We start from the raw sequence: 17,152 nt of genomic DNA on the forward strand, positions 1-17,152 counted from the left end.
ATGTATTTAAGTTTCAAAACTTTTTTTTTTAAATTGTCAAATCAGGAGATTTGTTGAAAACAGCCCTTTCTTGCAAACAGTTTTGACAAATTCACATTTTCAAACAAAAAAAAATTGTTGGGAAATTCCCAACCAGTTTTATTGTTTATGCTTCAAAAGTATTTAAGAGAAATCAGCTAGCTAATGTTTTGGAAAATCATGTAAATCTCCCTCCTCATTCCATGAGTACCTGCAATTATTTAATTTCTGTCTTATGGTAATTTTTGTTTTTTTTCTTATTGTTGTAGGCAATGAGAGTTTAGAAGAAAACTATGTCCAGGATAGTAAAATGGGATTTGTCATCAATGCTATATATGCTATGGCACATGGCCTACAAAATATGCATCATTCCCTTTGCCCAGGACATGTTGGGCTGTGTGATGCCATGACACCCATCGATGGTAGCAAACTCTTGGAATTCCTCATAAAGTCTTCGTTCATTGGCGTTTCAGGAGAGGAAATTTGGTTTGATGAAAAGGGAGATGCCCCTGGAAGGTAAGGAGCTAATTCATGTCAGTGAATTAAAGCAAAGAATTGTGTTGCTACAGCTAGAAAAACTAAAGCATGCAGAAACTGTCAGAAATTGGGGTATATGGGTGAACTTAGTCTTGTCAGTGGGTGACAGTAATTCCAGATCCTGGATGATCTATTGATAGCTACAGCTTGTAATGGGACTGGAGTTACAGTAGGATGTGTAATCCTTTCTAGTGTTTCAGGAGAGAGGAGGCCACCTATCTTACAGAACTTTTGAGTCTGAGTTACCATTGGGGTTTCAGCCTCAAAACTTTTCTAAGTAATTATAGGATGATTCGGTTGCATGACTTGTACTGAAGTGTTTCAGCTTGGTGAGTTTGAGCCTGGTCTACACTATGTGTTTAAACTGGTTTAAGGAGTGTAAAACCGATTTAACGCCACACCCGTCCACACTAAGAGGCCCTTTATATTGATATAAAGGGCTCTTTACACCGGTTTCTGTACTCCTCCCTAACGAGAGGAGTAGCGCTAGTATCGGAATTACCATATCATATTAGGGTTAGTGTGGCCGCAGATTGACGGTATTGGCCTCCGGGTGGTATCCCACAGTGCACCACTGACCGCTCTGGACAGCAATCTGAACTCGGATGCAGTGGCCAGGTAGACAGGAAAAGCCCCGCGAACTTTTGAATATTTCCTGTTTACCCAGCATGGAGCTCCGATCAGCACGGGTGGCGATGCAGTCCGAAATCAAAATAAAAAAAGAGCTCCAGCATGGACCATGCGGATGTGATCGCAGTAAGGGCAGGCAAATCTGTTCTATCAGTGCTCCGTTACAGAAGACAAAATTCAAAATCATTTTTAAAAAATCTCCACACAGACGCCATAGCAGGGACTCAGCACGCTGCTGCGTGACAAGCGTAACGGAAAGCCAAAGAATCAAATGGACGCTCATGGAGGGGGGACTGGAGCGGGGACTGGAGGACTCAAGCAATCCCACAGTGCCTGCAGTCTCCGAAAAGCATTTGCATTCTTGGCTGAGCTCCAAATGCTTCTAGGGTCAAACACAGTGTCCGCGGTGGTTCAGGGCATAGCTCGGCAATTTACGCACCCCCCCACCCACCCCCAGAAGTGAAAGGGAAAACAATCCTCTCTTGACTCTTTTACATGTCACCCTATCTTTACTGAATGCTGCAGATAGACGCGATGCTGCAGCAGTCAACACCAACATCCTTGCTCCCCCCCCCCCGCCATGGGTGGCTGATGGTACAATATGACTGATATCCATCGTCATCATCAGCCTATTGGCACATGGGGCAGTGCAAAAGGATTGGTAACCATGCCGACTAGCATTCAGTGAGGTCTATCATGGGCGCCTGTGTAAAAAGCTCCTGATTTTTCCTGGTAGATGGTGCAGTATGGCTGGTAACCATCTTCATCATAGCAACAGGGGGCTGAGCTCCATCAGCCCCCGCCCTTCATGTGTAAAGAACAGATTCAATTGTCCCTGGACTAGCAGCGGGATGCTGGGCTCCTCTCCTCCACACTGCTTAATGTCCTGTCTGGACTATCATAGCAGCTGGAGGCTGCCTTCCACTCATTTCTCACTAACAAGTCACTGTGTCTTATTCCTGCATTCTTTATTACTTCATCACACAAGTGGGGGGACACTGCTACGGTAGCCCAGGAAGGCTGGGGGAAGAACGGAATCAACAGGTGGGGTTGTTGCAGGAGCACCCCCTGTGAATAGCATACAGCTCATAATTTCTGCTGGATCTGACACAGAGCAGCTGTGCTCTCTGGTTCTATGATACAGTGGTTCTCTAGTACACTTGCCCATATTCTAGGCAGGACTGATTCTATTTTTAGATACCAAAAAGGAGGGATTGACTCAGGGAGTCATTCCCAATTTTGGCTTTTGCGCCCCTGGCTGATCTCAGCCAGGGGCACTTATGACAGCAGCAAATGGTGCAGTGCAAAAGGATTGGTAACCATGATCATCTTATTACCAATTTATGGTATGGTAGATGGTACAGTATGGCTGGTAACCATCTCTGCTGTCATGCAAAAGCAAAAGCATGCTGCTGTGTAGCGCTGCTGAATCGCCTCTGTCAGCGGCATCTAGTACACATACGGTGACAGTCACAAAAGGCAAAACAGGCTCCATGATTGCCATGCTATGGCATCTGCCAGGGCAATCCAGGGAAAAAAGGCGCGAAATGCTTGTCTGCCGTTTCTTTCCCAGAGGAAGGAGTGACTGATGACATTTACCCAGAACCACCCGCGACAATGATTTTTGCCCCATCGGGCACTGGGATCTCAATCCGGAAATTCCAAGGGGCGGGGGAGGCTGCGGGAACTATGGGATAGCTACGGAATAGCTACCCACAGTGCAACGTACCAGAAGTCGACGCTAGCCTCGGACCGTGGACGCACACTACCGATTTAATGTGTTTAGTGTGGCCGCGCGCACTCGATTTTATACAATCTGTTTTGCTAAACCGGTTTATGTAAAATCGGAATAATCCCATAGTGTAGACATACCGTCTCCTCTCACTCACACCAGTGTCTATCAGAAGCTACTTCATTTAGGTCAGTAGAGTAACACAGTTGTTAAGTTGATGTGAGTGGGAGGAGACTAAACTCTGTGTATGTTTGATCAATGGAGTCAAAGAACTGGCACTGTACAAAGAGAGCGCCCTGAATAAATGAGACTTCACAGTTTGGCAGATAGCTTCAGAGAGTATCTGCAAGAGCCAAAGTCATCATAAAATGTCTTTTAAAAAGTTCTTGCTTCTCTTATTAACACCTTAGGTTATTAAAACTGAAATTTGATTTTTCACCTTTTGTTCTTTGTGCTAGTGGGTATATTTAACTCTGCTGGAACAATCAAAAGAGATTGGTCAGTTACTCCCCACCCCAGCCCACCCCATCACCTCATTCATCAGCCCTATGTTGTGCGTTTTGTCTGGATTTCTTCAGCCAAAGAGACCTGTAGACTAGGCCAGAGTTTAAGAGTTAGGGGCCAGTAATTGCCTTACATACTTACAGTCCATATACCTGGACAAATACAGCTACACCTTAAGACCATTTAGAAACTTAAATTGATGCATAATACAGCTGTCAGTCTATTCCGTAATTCTTCATACTGGAACATACTACACCTGTGCTCTGTAGTTTGTATTGGCTACCAGTTAGTTTTTGGTGTTCATTTAGATCTGCTAGTCCTTACATTGTTTGGGATCTGGTTACCAGAGAGACCACCTCTCTCCTCACACAATGCTGCTGCAGCAGTGAACAGCAGAGGGGCTACAGTTTACAGCCCTCAGTTTAAAAAGGAGAGGGTTTCTGACAGGATATTTCCACGAGTGGTTCTGGACTCTGGAACAAATTCCCTTCACCCCTTGATCTATTGCAAGGTTCATCTCCCACTTCTTCCCCTTCCTCCCCCTTTCCCTCCTCCCCCTCCCCCCAGTTTCTATTGGTAGGAGAGGTTTAGAATTTGGATGGATTGGATCAGAGTGGGTTTTCTTTTGCTGATAACTTATATTTTAACGGTTGGGTTGATGAGTATGGACAAGAATATTTTTGGATTTTATCCTTAGTTTTCCAAGTATTTCATACGTGTACCAGTGTATATTGCTCACAGGATAGGCAATTTAGATCAATCAATAAAAAGTATCAGACATTTGGATACATCCAGGAATTTAGGCCTATGCAAATTTGCACTTTCAGTGGTGCATACCTGACTTCGAAAATATGTCCCAGTGTTTCTACAGTACAGAGGAAAAGTCCTTGACTTGTGTAGATGAATGTACAGTAGCATTTCATCAGTGCCAACGTGTCTCCATACCTTAATGAAATATAAAGCTCCATTCTGTATTCAACACTTTGTCAATTAAATAAAGCAAAGAGCAGTGGAACAGAACAGACTGCCTTTTCTGTGACCTTTTGTTTTACAGGGATAGATGAGGAGACTGTGTCCCTGGGGAAAAAATGAGATTTTAATATTTCCACATATATGGGAACCATTCTCAGACTGCGTTGGAGTAATGTTTTAAAGTTTAATAATGTTATTTATTTATATAACAAGAGAAAACAAACAATATTTACTATTATGTTAGCAAATATTCAGTGGCTGAATTTCCCAGCACATTATCAACTGAGCTCAAAGTAACATCTTAAGCTGTAAAACCCCCAACTTGCGAGCGGCCCACCCAAATTAAGTGAGCTGTCAGTGCATTTCTGGTCATTCAAGTAAAAGGCTTTTCAGCTTTAGTTTGCAGTATTGTTATGTAAATAAATAAATAAACCCCTATGAGACCGAAAAGAACAAGATTCCTATCTTGAACACTAACATTTATACTATATTTTGTTTACAAAATCCTTTAGCTATTGATGCTTGTAAGCCATCACTGATTGTAATTGTAGACAGAGATGATCACATCATCCATAGTTAAGGTTGCCTAACGCTTTCTATCTCCTTATAACTCTATCCAACTTTATCCACTTGTCTGAAATTTTCCTAGACGTATTTTCTGCCTTACTCTGAATATATTTTTTAAATGGTTTAATGAAAAAGTGTGGGCCATTTCTGACAATGAGCATAGAGAAAAACAGGTTCAACTATTCCTCCTCTCCGCATCCCACCGCCTCTGTCTTTGAAGAGCTCTCATGTTTCCCTGCTTGGCAGCAAATGTTTGAGATCTGACAGGATAGTGGGAGAGTCAAAGAATGCCTTTTGCTGTCTCCATGGAAAACCACCCAGACTTGGTCAAGTTAAAAGCCTCACTTGGACTTGCTCAGTAGAGATTATTGGGGATTTACTGGTAAAATCTCTGAATATTTCATCTGCAGTGAGTCTGCCATGAGCCTTCAAAATGATAATCAAAAGCTAGAGCTCCAGAATGGGAAATGGTAGGGGAGTGGCAAGAATGCAGCAGCCCCTCCCCGCTCCTTTCACTCCATCTCCCCTTTGACTCAAGGAAAGGTGCACCTAATTGGGAGCTAGGAAAATAATGGGTTCTAGTCTTAGCATTTCTTAACACCTGACTTTGCAGCCTTAAGATTGTTTTAATGTAGCTTATTGCATGTAATATATTATAATGGGCATAATTCGTGCTGCCATATTTAAGGATGAGATCCAACTTCCTTAATTGCCCTCATTTTTCAATGGCTCACAGCTTTCTCAAATTCCTTTTTGGCTGGAAATTTCTCTGCTTTGTTGCAGCTGGCTGAGATTTTTTTAAAACAAGTTTGAGACAAACATTGATACCAATGTGTGAGTGGAGGGAAACAACTCAACAATACCCCACACCTCATTTCTGTGTATTCAGAGCAGAACTTTTGTCCATGCACATATAAAAAAGAAAGGCAAAGAAGAAGAAATAAACTTCCTACCCAATTATCTGTTCACTCAGCTTGTCTGGTAGATCTCATTATGACTTAAAACTTCAAGCTCAGTCTTAAAGCTGCAAGCACTGCTCAAACTTTCCACGTGTAAGATTTTGTAAGAGATTTCCGTTTGCATACTGTATACATTGACAGCTGGCTAATAATGATATGAAGGAGGACACTTAGAAACATAAGCACAAGAGGGATAGTTAAGATGAAACTTAAAAAAAACACATTACATGGTATAAACTAGTATTAATGCAACGTCAGTCAAGACTTAGCACATGCTGAGATAAGTTTTAAAGGCAAACCACCTATATAGACTCAAAGTTCTATGAAGGCAATGCGAGCCTTTAATAAGCTTCTGTCTCCCTCCCGGAGATTCACGTTCCAGTACAGAGTACATGATTATACATCTGTCTAATTCAAGGTCATAATAGGAAACAAATAGGTTCTGCTCTCTAGCAGAAAATAACTACTAATGCTCATTTATACTCATGTATATCACATCTACATTATAATGGACCCTGAGGATACTGTTTCATGCAGTACCGCACAGTTTATACACAAAGCTATTGAACATCAGAATTTGTTCCTTTTTCATATTCTCCCTTTATAAGAACAGGGAAGTGGGGAGGAATTGCCTCCTGATTACCTTGAAATGGGTCCCTTTTCTAGACTCCTTTCTAATTAGCAACCAAAGCTCTCATTCTGCAGCAACACAGCTGGACCTCTGTACATGTACAGAGCTGTTCTGAAGTGAGTAGCGCCCCATACATGATCTGCCCACTGTGACGGGCATTCCCAGGGTGCAACCTGGAACTGGGGTACTGCTGAGCCCTCTGTCTCACCAACCTGGGCTCCCACTCACACTGTGATACCGTGACAAGCTGCCGTCCCCTCCGGGTCCTGCACTCACACAAACGTTCACAGGCAGGAACACCCGCACCTAAGTTACATGAATGCTCTTGCCAGCCACTCATGAACCAACAATAGAGAGGCTCCAGCCAACCCCCCACTGCTCCCTAGCCTTGTACCCCTGAACTATACCATCCTGCCCTGGTCAGAAGCCTGACCACTGTAAGTTTATTATCCAGTCCACTACTTCTACAAAGAAAAGTGGACCTGCACCAGCTTTTGTTAACTGAGCTAAGATTTTTCCAAGCACTTCACTCAAACCACACTGTTTTTAGGTAAAATATATAAAACAGATATATTAACTACAGCAAGACAGATTTTGAGTGATTATAAGTAAAAAGTGTATAGATGAAAGTAGATTACCTAAGAAATATGGGAGTGTCGGGGTGTTGCTTTGGGGTACAGAGTGTCACACTCACATGGAGCCCCACTGACTTCAGTGGAGCTCAGTGTTGGCAAATGGGTCTGCCCACGCAAATGTAGTTGCAGGATTGGGTCCTACATAAGCATGGTTATAATGGATCCAGCTTCTCTGAAAAGTCTCTAGAAAAGACCATATACCGCCAAAGATATGCAAACAAGAAGATAATGAGAGGCAGGCAGATAGAAGTTCGGAGGCTCGTGCACATGGAACTGCAAAGGTATCTGAAATTTTTTAAACCAGCAAACCAGATTTTATTTATTTGAACCTCTGAGGGGAAAAGAAAAAAATTTCAGTGTGATGAGCCCTTTATCCAGAACCAACCACCTATTCCTAACTGTTACCAAGGGCACAGACTCCTGTGTGCCCTTCATTCCCCAGCCTATACACATTAGTAACGCTTCTGAATAAAACAAACATTCTCACCTGAATATAAATGTAAAGATTCAATCTGAGAGAACTGAAACAATCACATAGAAGACTAAGGCAGGGACTCTCAGCCTTAGAAAGCAGCACATATTTCTCAATTTACAGTCCAAATCACAATTTCCAGTTGCAGCCTTTTCTCAACCTCCCTCCCCCCTTGGATCAAAACACTCCCCCGCCTGCCACCCACAATGATCTGCTTCCCCATCTCTCAAGAGCCAGCCTGTCTGTCTATCCTCACTTGTGGTTCCTCCTCCTTGTGCTGCTCTCCTCTGTTCATTCCATCACTCCCGCTTATTTTCCCCCATGAAATTACAGTGGTTAATCATCACTTTGCACAAACTACAGGCAGGGAGAGAAAGCAGGAGCAAAACAATTAGCAATAAAAGACTTTCACACATCAGTCCCAGCGCACAGGGATGACAGGGTGTGATGGTGGAGGGTGAAGACGGGTAGCTGAGTGTTTACAGAAGCTGCGTTATTCCTTTATATCAGCCTTGGGAAATTCTGTTCTCTTGCCTTGGGTGGGAAAGTAGATTTTTGTGTCTGGGCTGATACATTTGCCTGACAGTCTTGCAAGGCTATCTTATGTTAATTGTTAAATCTGTTTTTTTGTTTGTTTGGGTTTTTTTTTAAATATAATTTATGTCACTCTTGTTTGTTTAGTTTGAATATATTCATTAGATGATGATTCCAGAATCCATAACACCATAGTGCCCTAATGCAGGGCTAGATTGTGACTAGCCTTAATGTCGCCACACAAGGAAATTAGTGGATGTAAAGATTTCCCCTCGCCTACTGTTGCCCCTTTGTGTGGTCACATTAGGCCTACACAAATCTTACCTCCAGGTGCTGGAGGAACACAAAGGGTACATGCTCCACACCTGGTCTCGGAGTTAGCAACTGAGGAGAAATGGGAAGTAGGCAGAGCCTGGACTCCCTCTCCCCAGACATCACTGGAGACTGGACGTCTGCAAGGGAGGTCAATATGTTGCACCCTGAAAAAGGCTTTAGCAAAGGACTTTCCATCCAGAACAAGTGGAGATTGTCTTATGAGGAGCCGTATTCTCCGAGATACAGTTCCTTCTGGGACAGCACAATTAGACACTGCACCTTACTGAGGGTTGTGCATAAAAGGCACAATCTAGCCCTTAGAGGATACCTACCAGTAAATAGTAGAAATTAGTGGTGCCAACTCTGGTGATTTTTATCACGTCTCTCAATATTTGGTGGGAATTTTTAAAGCACCAGCCTCTGGAGTCAAGTGATTACATGAGAATCGCAGCTTTCATTTTTATTAAATTAAATTTCTAGCCCTCATCATTGCAGAGAAAAGCTTAAAAATGTGACCCAAATGTAACCCGAAAGGTTCTGAATCAGAAGGCAAAGAAAAGTAACTCAAAAATGTATTACTTTTATAAAACTCGTTATTTTTAAGTCATCCTCATGATTTTGGGGGGTCTGGCTCAGATTTTTTAAATCTTGGGGTTGGCAATATTGAATAATGAAGAAGTTGGTAGCTCCTCAAAAATTTTAGAGTTTTTGGAGCAGAAATCATGAATTAGCTGGTTTCCATGAAGAAGGAGAGTCAACAGATTTAATACTTGTGTCCAGGAGGCTCCACTGTTCTCTCTGCTTTCGCTTCCCAGGTATGACATCATGAATCTGCAGTACATAGAGCCCAACAGTTATGACTATGTACTCATTGGAACCTGGCATGAAGGGGTGTTGAATATTGATGACTTCAGGATTCAGATGAACAAAAGTGGAATGGTCCGGTCAGTGTGCAGTGAACCTTGTTTGAAGGGTCAAATTAAGGTACATCTCAGGAGTTTTTCTCTATATTATGTATCCAGGAAGATCCATATTAATGAGACATGAATAACAGGCCTACATTTTTTTCACCAGGTTTGAGCAAACAGATTGATGAAAGGGTCTGGCTTAGAATTTCTTTACTTTTCAGTTATAATAAGTGTATAAAAAGGCAAGACTATATAAAGACTCATAGATCAACATTTACAAGAAGTCAAAGCCTATTTCTTATGCAAAAATGTACTAGCACATGTGCTTCTGTATCTATACCTTCAAATCAAATACAATAGAACCTGAAATTTACAAACACCTCGGGAATGGACGTTGTTTGTAACTCTGAAATGTTCCGTAACTCTGAACAAAATGTTATTGTCGTTCTTTCAAAAGTTTACAACTGAACATGGACTTAATACAGCTTTGAAACTTTACTATGAAGAAGAAAACTGCTGCTTTCCCTTTACTTTTTAATAGTTTAAGTTAACAGTACTGTACTGTATTTGCTTTTTTTTCCCCCCTTGTCTCTGCTGCTGCCTGATTGTGTACTTCCGGTTCCAAATGAAATGTGTGGTTGACTGGTCAGTTCATAACTCTGGTGTTCGTAACTCTGAGGTTCTAGTGTACCCAATCTATGCAAATACTAGCTTGTGAGTGTACTTTTGGGGGTTTATACTTATTGAAAATTCTACAGTTATTTAGACAGTTCTAGTGCTATAGAATTAGAATCAAATTTCAGCTTGTGCCACTGCTGTAAAATGTAACAATAAGAACAACATGATTATTTTTGTCATTACCCAGTACTTATTATAACTGCAGTTCTCTTGGGGGGCTGATTTTTAAAGTGGTATGCACTGCAGGAGTAAAATTTTTGTCCTGTCAACAGCACCTGAAAGAAAAAAAGATGTTTATCTGTTTGTACCCTATGCTTACCGCAGGAGATGTAGAAACACAAATGGAATCTCTATCTGTTTACCAAATAATAGCACTCATATCCAGCTACAGGTAATTTGCCACCTGCCATGTCCAGGTGGCATAAAGACAAATTGAAGCAGTATCACAATAATGTGGGCACAGTTAGTTTACAAGGGCAAGATGCTCCCATTGAGGAAAACCACCCTCCCAAAACAGCTTCCCATTTCTAATTAAATTCAAAATGTGTAAATAAGTACACTTACCTTCTCCCTTCCAACCTGGCTTCATAAAACATACAAAATGTTTGGAGGGACAACGTCAACATTTACTGACCTCTAAAGATACTATCCATCCCTAAAGAAGAGTTTTGAGAATTATACAGTGTGTCCATGTATATATGTGTGTGTGTGTGTATATGAATACACACACACACATGCACACACACAGCTTGATCCAGCTCCCACTGAAGTCAATTGGACTCTCTCTCTCTCCATAGATTGCAAAAAGAACTGAAGCTTCTGTACAAAACTCAATAAAAACCAACATTTTGCATTTTGCAGCTCTGCATGTGGATGATAGGGAAGATCCTGAAGGAGGGGTAAACTGAGTAAAAGTCTGCTGCAGAGTACTTTGGCCAGCAATATCCACAACTCATTCTTTCCGTTCCGTTGTCACCTGGATTGTATTTAATCTGCAACTGCATGTTTGCCCCCACACATTATATGCCCTAGTATCAGTTTGCAGATTCACCTATCCCTCAAATCAAACTTCTTTGGAAGTTTAATTTAAAATATAACACTTTCTGGGTGTGTGTATATTTTCTTATTCAAACTAAGAAAGGAAGCAGAAATTCAGATGCACCGCAAGAGAAGCTGCTTTCATATTTCTAACCTAGCAGAAGTGACACTGGAAACATCCTGAGAGAGCTTATTCTTGTGAGAGTTCAAGCACAGGTTTTAGCCCAAAGGGGTACAAATAGGTTTCCAGCTTTGAATATTCATCCACCCTTAGAAACTTCCCATCACCAGTGCTCATACTGCACTGTTTTACAACACTGTAGGTAGTGCCGGCCTGCTGTGGAGACTCATGTGCCTTCTTAGAAAGGATCCTGTCTGAGGGTATTTTTTGTGTTGCAGGTTATAAGGAAAGGGGAAGTGAGCTGCTGCTGGATTTGCACCCCTTGCAAGGAAAATGAATTTGTGCAGGACGAGTTCACGTGCAAAGCCTGTGACTTGGGCTGGTGGCCTAATGCTGATCTGACAGGTAGGGAAATCGCCCTTGCATACACATTCTCACTTAACAGCCTGCAGCAAGACAAGTGTGTGGTTGTGTATAAGGAGTAAGCCAGAATATTAAAAGGGCATTTTAAACACAAAGACCTGTAAAATGTAGATCTCTCCGTGGATGCACCCTTTGGCTCTACTCTGTACAGTGTGAGGAAGAAGGGCCAAGTGAGTATTAATGTATGCTCACAAATATTTACAGGGGGAAATGACACATTCTATCACTGTCACACATGTTCAGTTAACATGAACGTTGATAAAACTGCCAACATTATTAATTAATTAATTACAGTACAATCATTGCTGTTTTTTTACCAGTGATATTGCAGGAGCCAAGTGCACCAGCTGATTTACTTGACATCATGTCAGTTCATTCCAGCTTACAACATGGAGCATCCTATCAGGGATTTGTGGCTGTTTTGCAAAACTTCCATGTCTTTCCCCACATTTCCACAGGAGTATCCCCAGGCACAGCAGATGCAGAGCACCATCCCACCCCAACCCTGCCTCCACAGGAGTCCTCAGCACACGGGAAATGTCAGGGAAGTTCTGGGGAGTGATGGTGTTGGGATGGGATGTGGCTAAAGCATGTCTCCACCATGGCTACTCTGCTGCTGGATTACAAGTTAGGGCAGTCCTCTGGGCTATTCTAATCTGTGCTGGTGGGTGAGTTAGCTGCCATCTGGTGGCTGGTGAGATGCAAGCACCTGTCCGAGACATCTGTTCCTGGGCTGGGCTCTGCAGTGGTGAATCAGGCCCACCAACTCTAAAATGTAGGGGTCAAGGTGGATAGTCAGCTGAACATGAGCTTCCAGTGTGATGCAGTGGCCAAAAGAACTAATGCGATCCTGGGAGGCATAAATAGGGGAATCTCGAGCAGGAGTAGAGAGATTATTTTTACCTTTGTTTTTTGCAATAGTGAGACCACTGCTGGAATACTGAGTCAGTTTCTGGTGCGCACAGTTGAAGGATGTTGATAAATTGGAGAAAGCTCAGAGAAGAGCCCCAAGAATGATTAAAGGATTAGAAAACATGCCTTACAGTGATTAGACTCTAAAAGCTCAATGTATTTAGCTTAACAAAGAGAAAGTTAAGGAGTGAATTGATTACAATCTGTAAGTATCTATATCGGGAATAAATATTTAATAAAGGGCTCTTCAGTCTACCAGAGAAAGATATAACCTGATCCAGTGGCTGGAAACTGAAGCTACACAAATTCAGACTTGAAATAAGGCATAATTTTTTGAAAGTGAGGGTAATTAACCACTGGAATAATCTACCAGGGGTTCTTGTGGATTCTCCATCACTGGCCCTTTTTAGATCAAGATTGGATGTTTTTCTAAAAAATATGCTCTAGACAATATTTTGGGCAAGTTCTATGGCCTGTGTTAAACAGGAGGTCAGACAAGATGATCAAAATGGCCCCGTGTGACATTGAGATCTGTATCAGAGGGGTAGCCATGTTAGTCTGGTTCTGTAGAAGCAGCAAAGAGGCCTGTGGCACCTTATAGACTAACAAACGTCTGTTAGTCTATAAGGTGCCACAGGACTCTTTGCTGCTTCATTGAGATCTGTGAATTTATGGGGGACCAGATTCATCAGGATATTCACACTGATTTAGCCACCTCAGCAACACAAAGCAGCTGTAACCCTGACTAGCTGGCTAGTTAAACTGGATTTGCAATTGCTTTGGATTGCTGACACTTCACCGAGCGGCCAGAGTCTATTAGTGCCCCTGCCCTTCTGCTAAATGTCTTCTCTTTGTGTATTGAGCAACAGGATGGTATTTTTACAGGGTAAGAAAACACATTGATCACAGAGTGAGGAAATAAAGTGGTATGTGCTGGAACATGGTCATATTTCTGGCCTTTAATAAAACTTTCTGGCAACAAGATGTCACCAGTGGTCTTCATGCATGGGTCAAAGTACTGTTTACCTGGTTGCTGAAAATACATTTCCAAGAGATGTTGCATTATGCAATATAATAGAGCAAGGCTTGGGGGTTTTTTTGTTTGATTTTTGTTTTTTTGTTTTGTTTTTTTATTTTTTGTAGTGTGGGGAATTGATGATCTACCCAGCTAAAATAATTTTTGAAAATGGTAATGACCTAGAAAACTTGATCTACTTTTTTCTAGTTTGTGCAGTTCAAAAACAGGAACTTCTCAGTAAAGAAGCAAAGCAAGGGCATTGTGAAGGATCAGTATGCACTCAGGTGAAAGCCAGTGCTACCAGCTGCTCAAAATAGATCCTAACGGAGAATCTCAAAATGACAACCACGGCCAAAAACGGGCTAAGAAAAGGTCTCCATTATCAGTGCTGCAAAAGCCTCAGAGACTGTTGCAATCTGCTGATGGCTTTTTCACTGCAGTTTGCTGTCTGTGGGGATTCCATCTCTACAAGAAGATTTGATTTTAAAACAACAGCAGCCAAACTACAATGCAACCACCTAATGTTTTCCCAGAGAACACGTGGTACAAAAAATATAAACCAAAATGGCAGCCAGCATCACTAGCAATTTCTTCCTGTTCAGTTGAGATTTTTTTTTTTAAAAACCTCATTGCTGTTTTCTTGAAATGCAATAAATAAGTGCAAACCTATTCAGAAAATCTGAAGAAATGTCAACCCATCCTATATAAAAAGTCATTTGATTTAACTAAATTCTGGCATGTAGTGCTTATTTTAACCACTTAAGATGGAATGCTCTTTCCCTGCAAGCATTGCTCACATCAAATGTGCTTTATTAAATCTTGGTTTTTTTCTGTTGTATTTACACTTCACCAATCACCATGTAAGCTAGGCACAGATATTATCATATTGCATTCAAGATTACTTTTTCCATTCCCTTTAAATCTTAGATGATACAAATATGTATGGTTCTCGGCTGCTTCCCTCACAGAAGGAGGTTCTGAAATCCTCCCTTTCTTTTAAAGTTCCCCAAATGTCTAGTATATTATTTCCTTAGACATATTTCTCAAGGTCCCTGTTATCCCACTTCAAAGGCTGAATAACTCTGGTGTTCAGCATTGGTTAATGACTTTCTTTCTTTCTTTCTTTCTTTCTTTCTTTCTTTCTTTCTTTTTTTTTTAACTGTCAAATGGTTTACAGAAAATCTCCTCACCTGCAAGTTTGCCCAGTAGAACAGAAGTTACAGGACAGGGAGAATTTCTCACCGTGAACTATATAAACAGTATTTTTTCTCAAATTAATTAAAATCAATATTTTGGGGCCTCTTGCTGGGAACCTCCTTTTGACAAGTGATATCATTTATCTTATTAGAATTTATGGAACGGGAACAAATGTCAGAGCTAGAAAGTCCAGGTTCTTCCACCTTTAATTAAGCAATAAAACAAGAAAGGACAAGGAGTTTTATGGGGCTATTACAATATTCATCGTAAAGGTCTTATGCCTTCAGTTGCCTGAGACATGTATTAATGATCTCAGGAAACACCTCTGTAGTGTATTGTTGGTCTTATAATATGAATATCATTTAAAAAAAAATAAAAAATCAATTAGCCTTCTGTCCTGAGAAATGGTTCATAGTTCACTGCATGTCTTTTCTGTCTGTCTTTGTCTTGCTTTACACAGCTTCCCTAGCCCCATGTCCGTCTCATTCAGATGCCAGTCAAAGCACTCCACTAATGTGAACAGTTCATGGCTGGGGATGGGTGTTGTGGAATGTAGTCAGCCCACACAGAGCATGTTGTGGCTCTTAGGGCTTGTCTGAACATAGAAATTGCACCAGTGTTTCTAAACAGGTTTCTGTGTCTTATAGACTTAAAGCTGTGTGTGTGTTTAAATGCTATGTTGAACCGGGGCCGAGGCATTGAATATGTTACCTATGCTGGAGGAATGAGAATGTGGCTTAGTGTTACTAAATCTAGATTACACATTACATATTAACTCTTCTAGTGCCCATAACAGTGCTGCAGTACTGGCATACCAATCAAGAAAGGAGCTTTGTTTAAATATTAATCAAAATGCTCAGTTGCTTCTCACAGTTAATCTATTATAAAAGCAAAATGGTAGCTGATTCTACTTCTGTTTCTCAGTGCTGTTGTGGCTATTGGCAACGGGCTTCCAGGTCTAATTAAAATATTTATTTTCAATTACATTTCACCCTGAATACGTGGCGAGAAGTGCTCCTCACCTCACCACATGAGCTTTGAGTACATTTGCTTTTCTTTTAAACCAGCTCCTCCAGCTGCAAAAATTAGCATTGCCATTGCTGCTGTTATAGGCAGTGCAGATAGTGCCACCTGTGTTTAAGGCTGCCCAATGCTTTCTACTATAAACCCCTCTTTTCATTTGCTTATCAATTAGCCAACTTTAACTATTCAGGCTGAAATTGTCCATGCCACGTGTCTGCCTCAGACTGAATTTTTTTGCTTTGGTCTGTATTTTTTTGGAAAATTTCAGCAAATACGGTGCAGCTGATTTTCAAAATGAGGTTAGGGAAAATATGTTGGTTTGGCCATGTTAAAAAATGCTTACATCTGTTTCAGTGAGACACCCCCCCCCCACACACACACACACACTATGGAGCAGGGACTTGAAATTTGGTAGCAGTGGCATTTGATACCTTTTCCCATCCAACTAAATTTGATCACATTATGAGTCTCTGGAAATCTCAGTGCGCACATGCTCAGTAGAGACCTCTCTGAAGATTCCATCTGTACCGAACATGCTCCATCCCAGGGCTTCAGGGGTTGAGAAGGACTTTTCTGACAATTGGTCTTCACAGCACCCAGGGCCAGTGCAGTGCTAGACACCAAAACTGAGAGCAGCCAGGCTATCTCTCCTGTGCTGTCAATGCTACCTTTGCTGGTCCCCAAGCAGGGAGGAGGAGAAAGAGAAACAACTCAACTTGATTGTACAGCTGTTGAGGAGTGAGAGCACAACTTGGATGACAGGGTCAGGGTGCAAGTGGGGTTAGGATGAGGAGCCGGGTTGCATGGAGGGAGGCACTGGGATGTGAAGCTTGAGGGGAGGATTAGGGACTGGGACAAAGAGTGGGAGTGGGCCGAGGAACTGGAACATGGACACAGATCTGAATGAGGTGGGGGCGAGCAAAAGACGGTTAAGAGGAATTGAGGTGGACAGGGAGGACTGGGACTGGAAAGAAGACAGGCTGGAGGGTCTAGGTTGTCAAAATGAAGGTTGCCTGCTGTAATTCTGGCACTTCCTGTCTTTTGAGTGTTTGACTTTGCAGCCTTAACATTTTTTTAATTTACTTGTAGTTTTTAGTATGTAATTTAGAGAGTGGTAGCACCTAGAGGCCAACTAGGTCAGTAGCCACAAAGTTTCCTTTAACTCTGGCTTGTGAAAATCCTATCCAAAGTAAGCCCCATTTATTACAGCTACTTCTTTTTTACTAGGAGTAGGTGATATCCTTCATACCTATTTTCAAATACACACACACATTGTGGATTTGACTGTAATGGCATTGAATTCATGTTATAGTTAGAGGAGAATGTGT

At 41.6% G+C, this 17,152-nt stretch overlaps 1 protein-coding gene across 2 annotated transcripts in view; it reads left to right on the forward strand.

The window, feature by feature from the left end:
• Nucleotides 1-17,152, forward strand: part of GRM1 (glutamate metabotropic receptor 1) — a 290,329-nt gene that overhangs the window by 212,022 nt on the left and 61,155 nt on the right. For both annotated transcript variants that reach the window (XM_045011682.1, XM_045011681.1), the window contains 3 exons: nt 288-534; nt 9,322-9,490; nt 11,530-11,656. In XM_045011682.1, coding sequence (XP_044867617.1) covers nt 288-534; nt 9,322-9,490; nt 11,530-11,656 — 543 coding nt within the window. The remainder of the gene's footprint in view (nt 1-287; nt 535-9,321; nt 9,491-11,529; nt 11,657-17,152) is intronic.

The sequence above is a fragment of the Mauremys mutica genome, chromosome 3, assembly GCF_020497125.1.
Source record: "Mauremys mutica isolate MM-2020 ecotype Southern chromosome 3, ASM2049712v1, whole genome shotgun sequence".
In the NCBI taxonomy this organism is placed as follows: Eukaryota; Metazoa; Chordata; order Testudines; family Geoemydidae; genus Mauremys; species Mauremys mutica.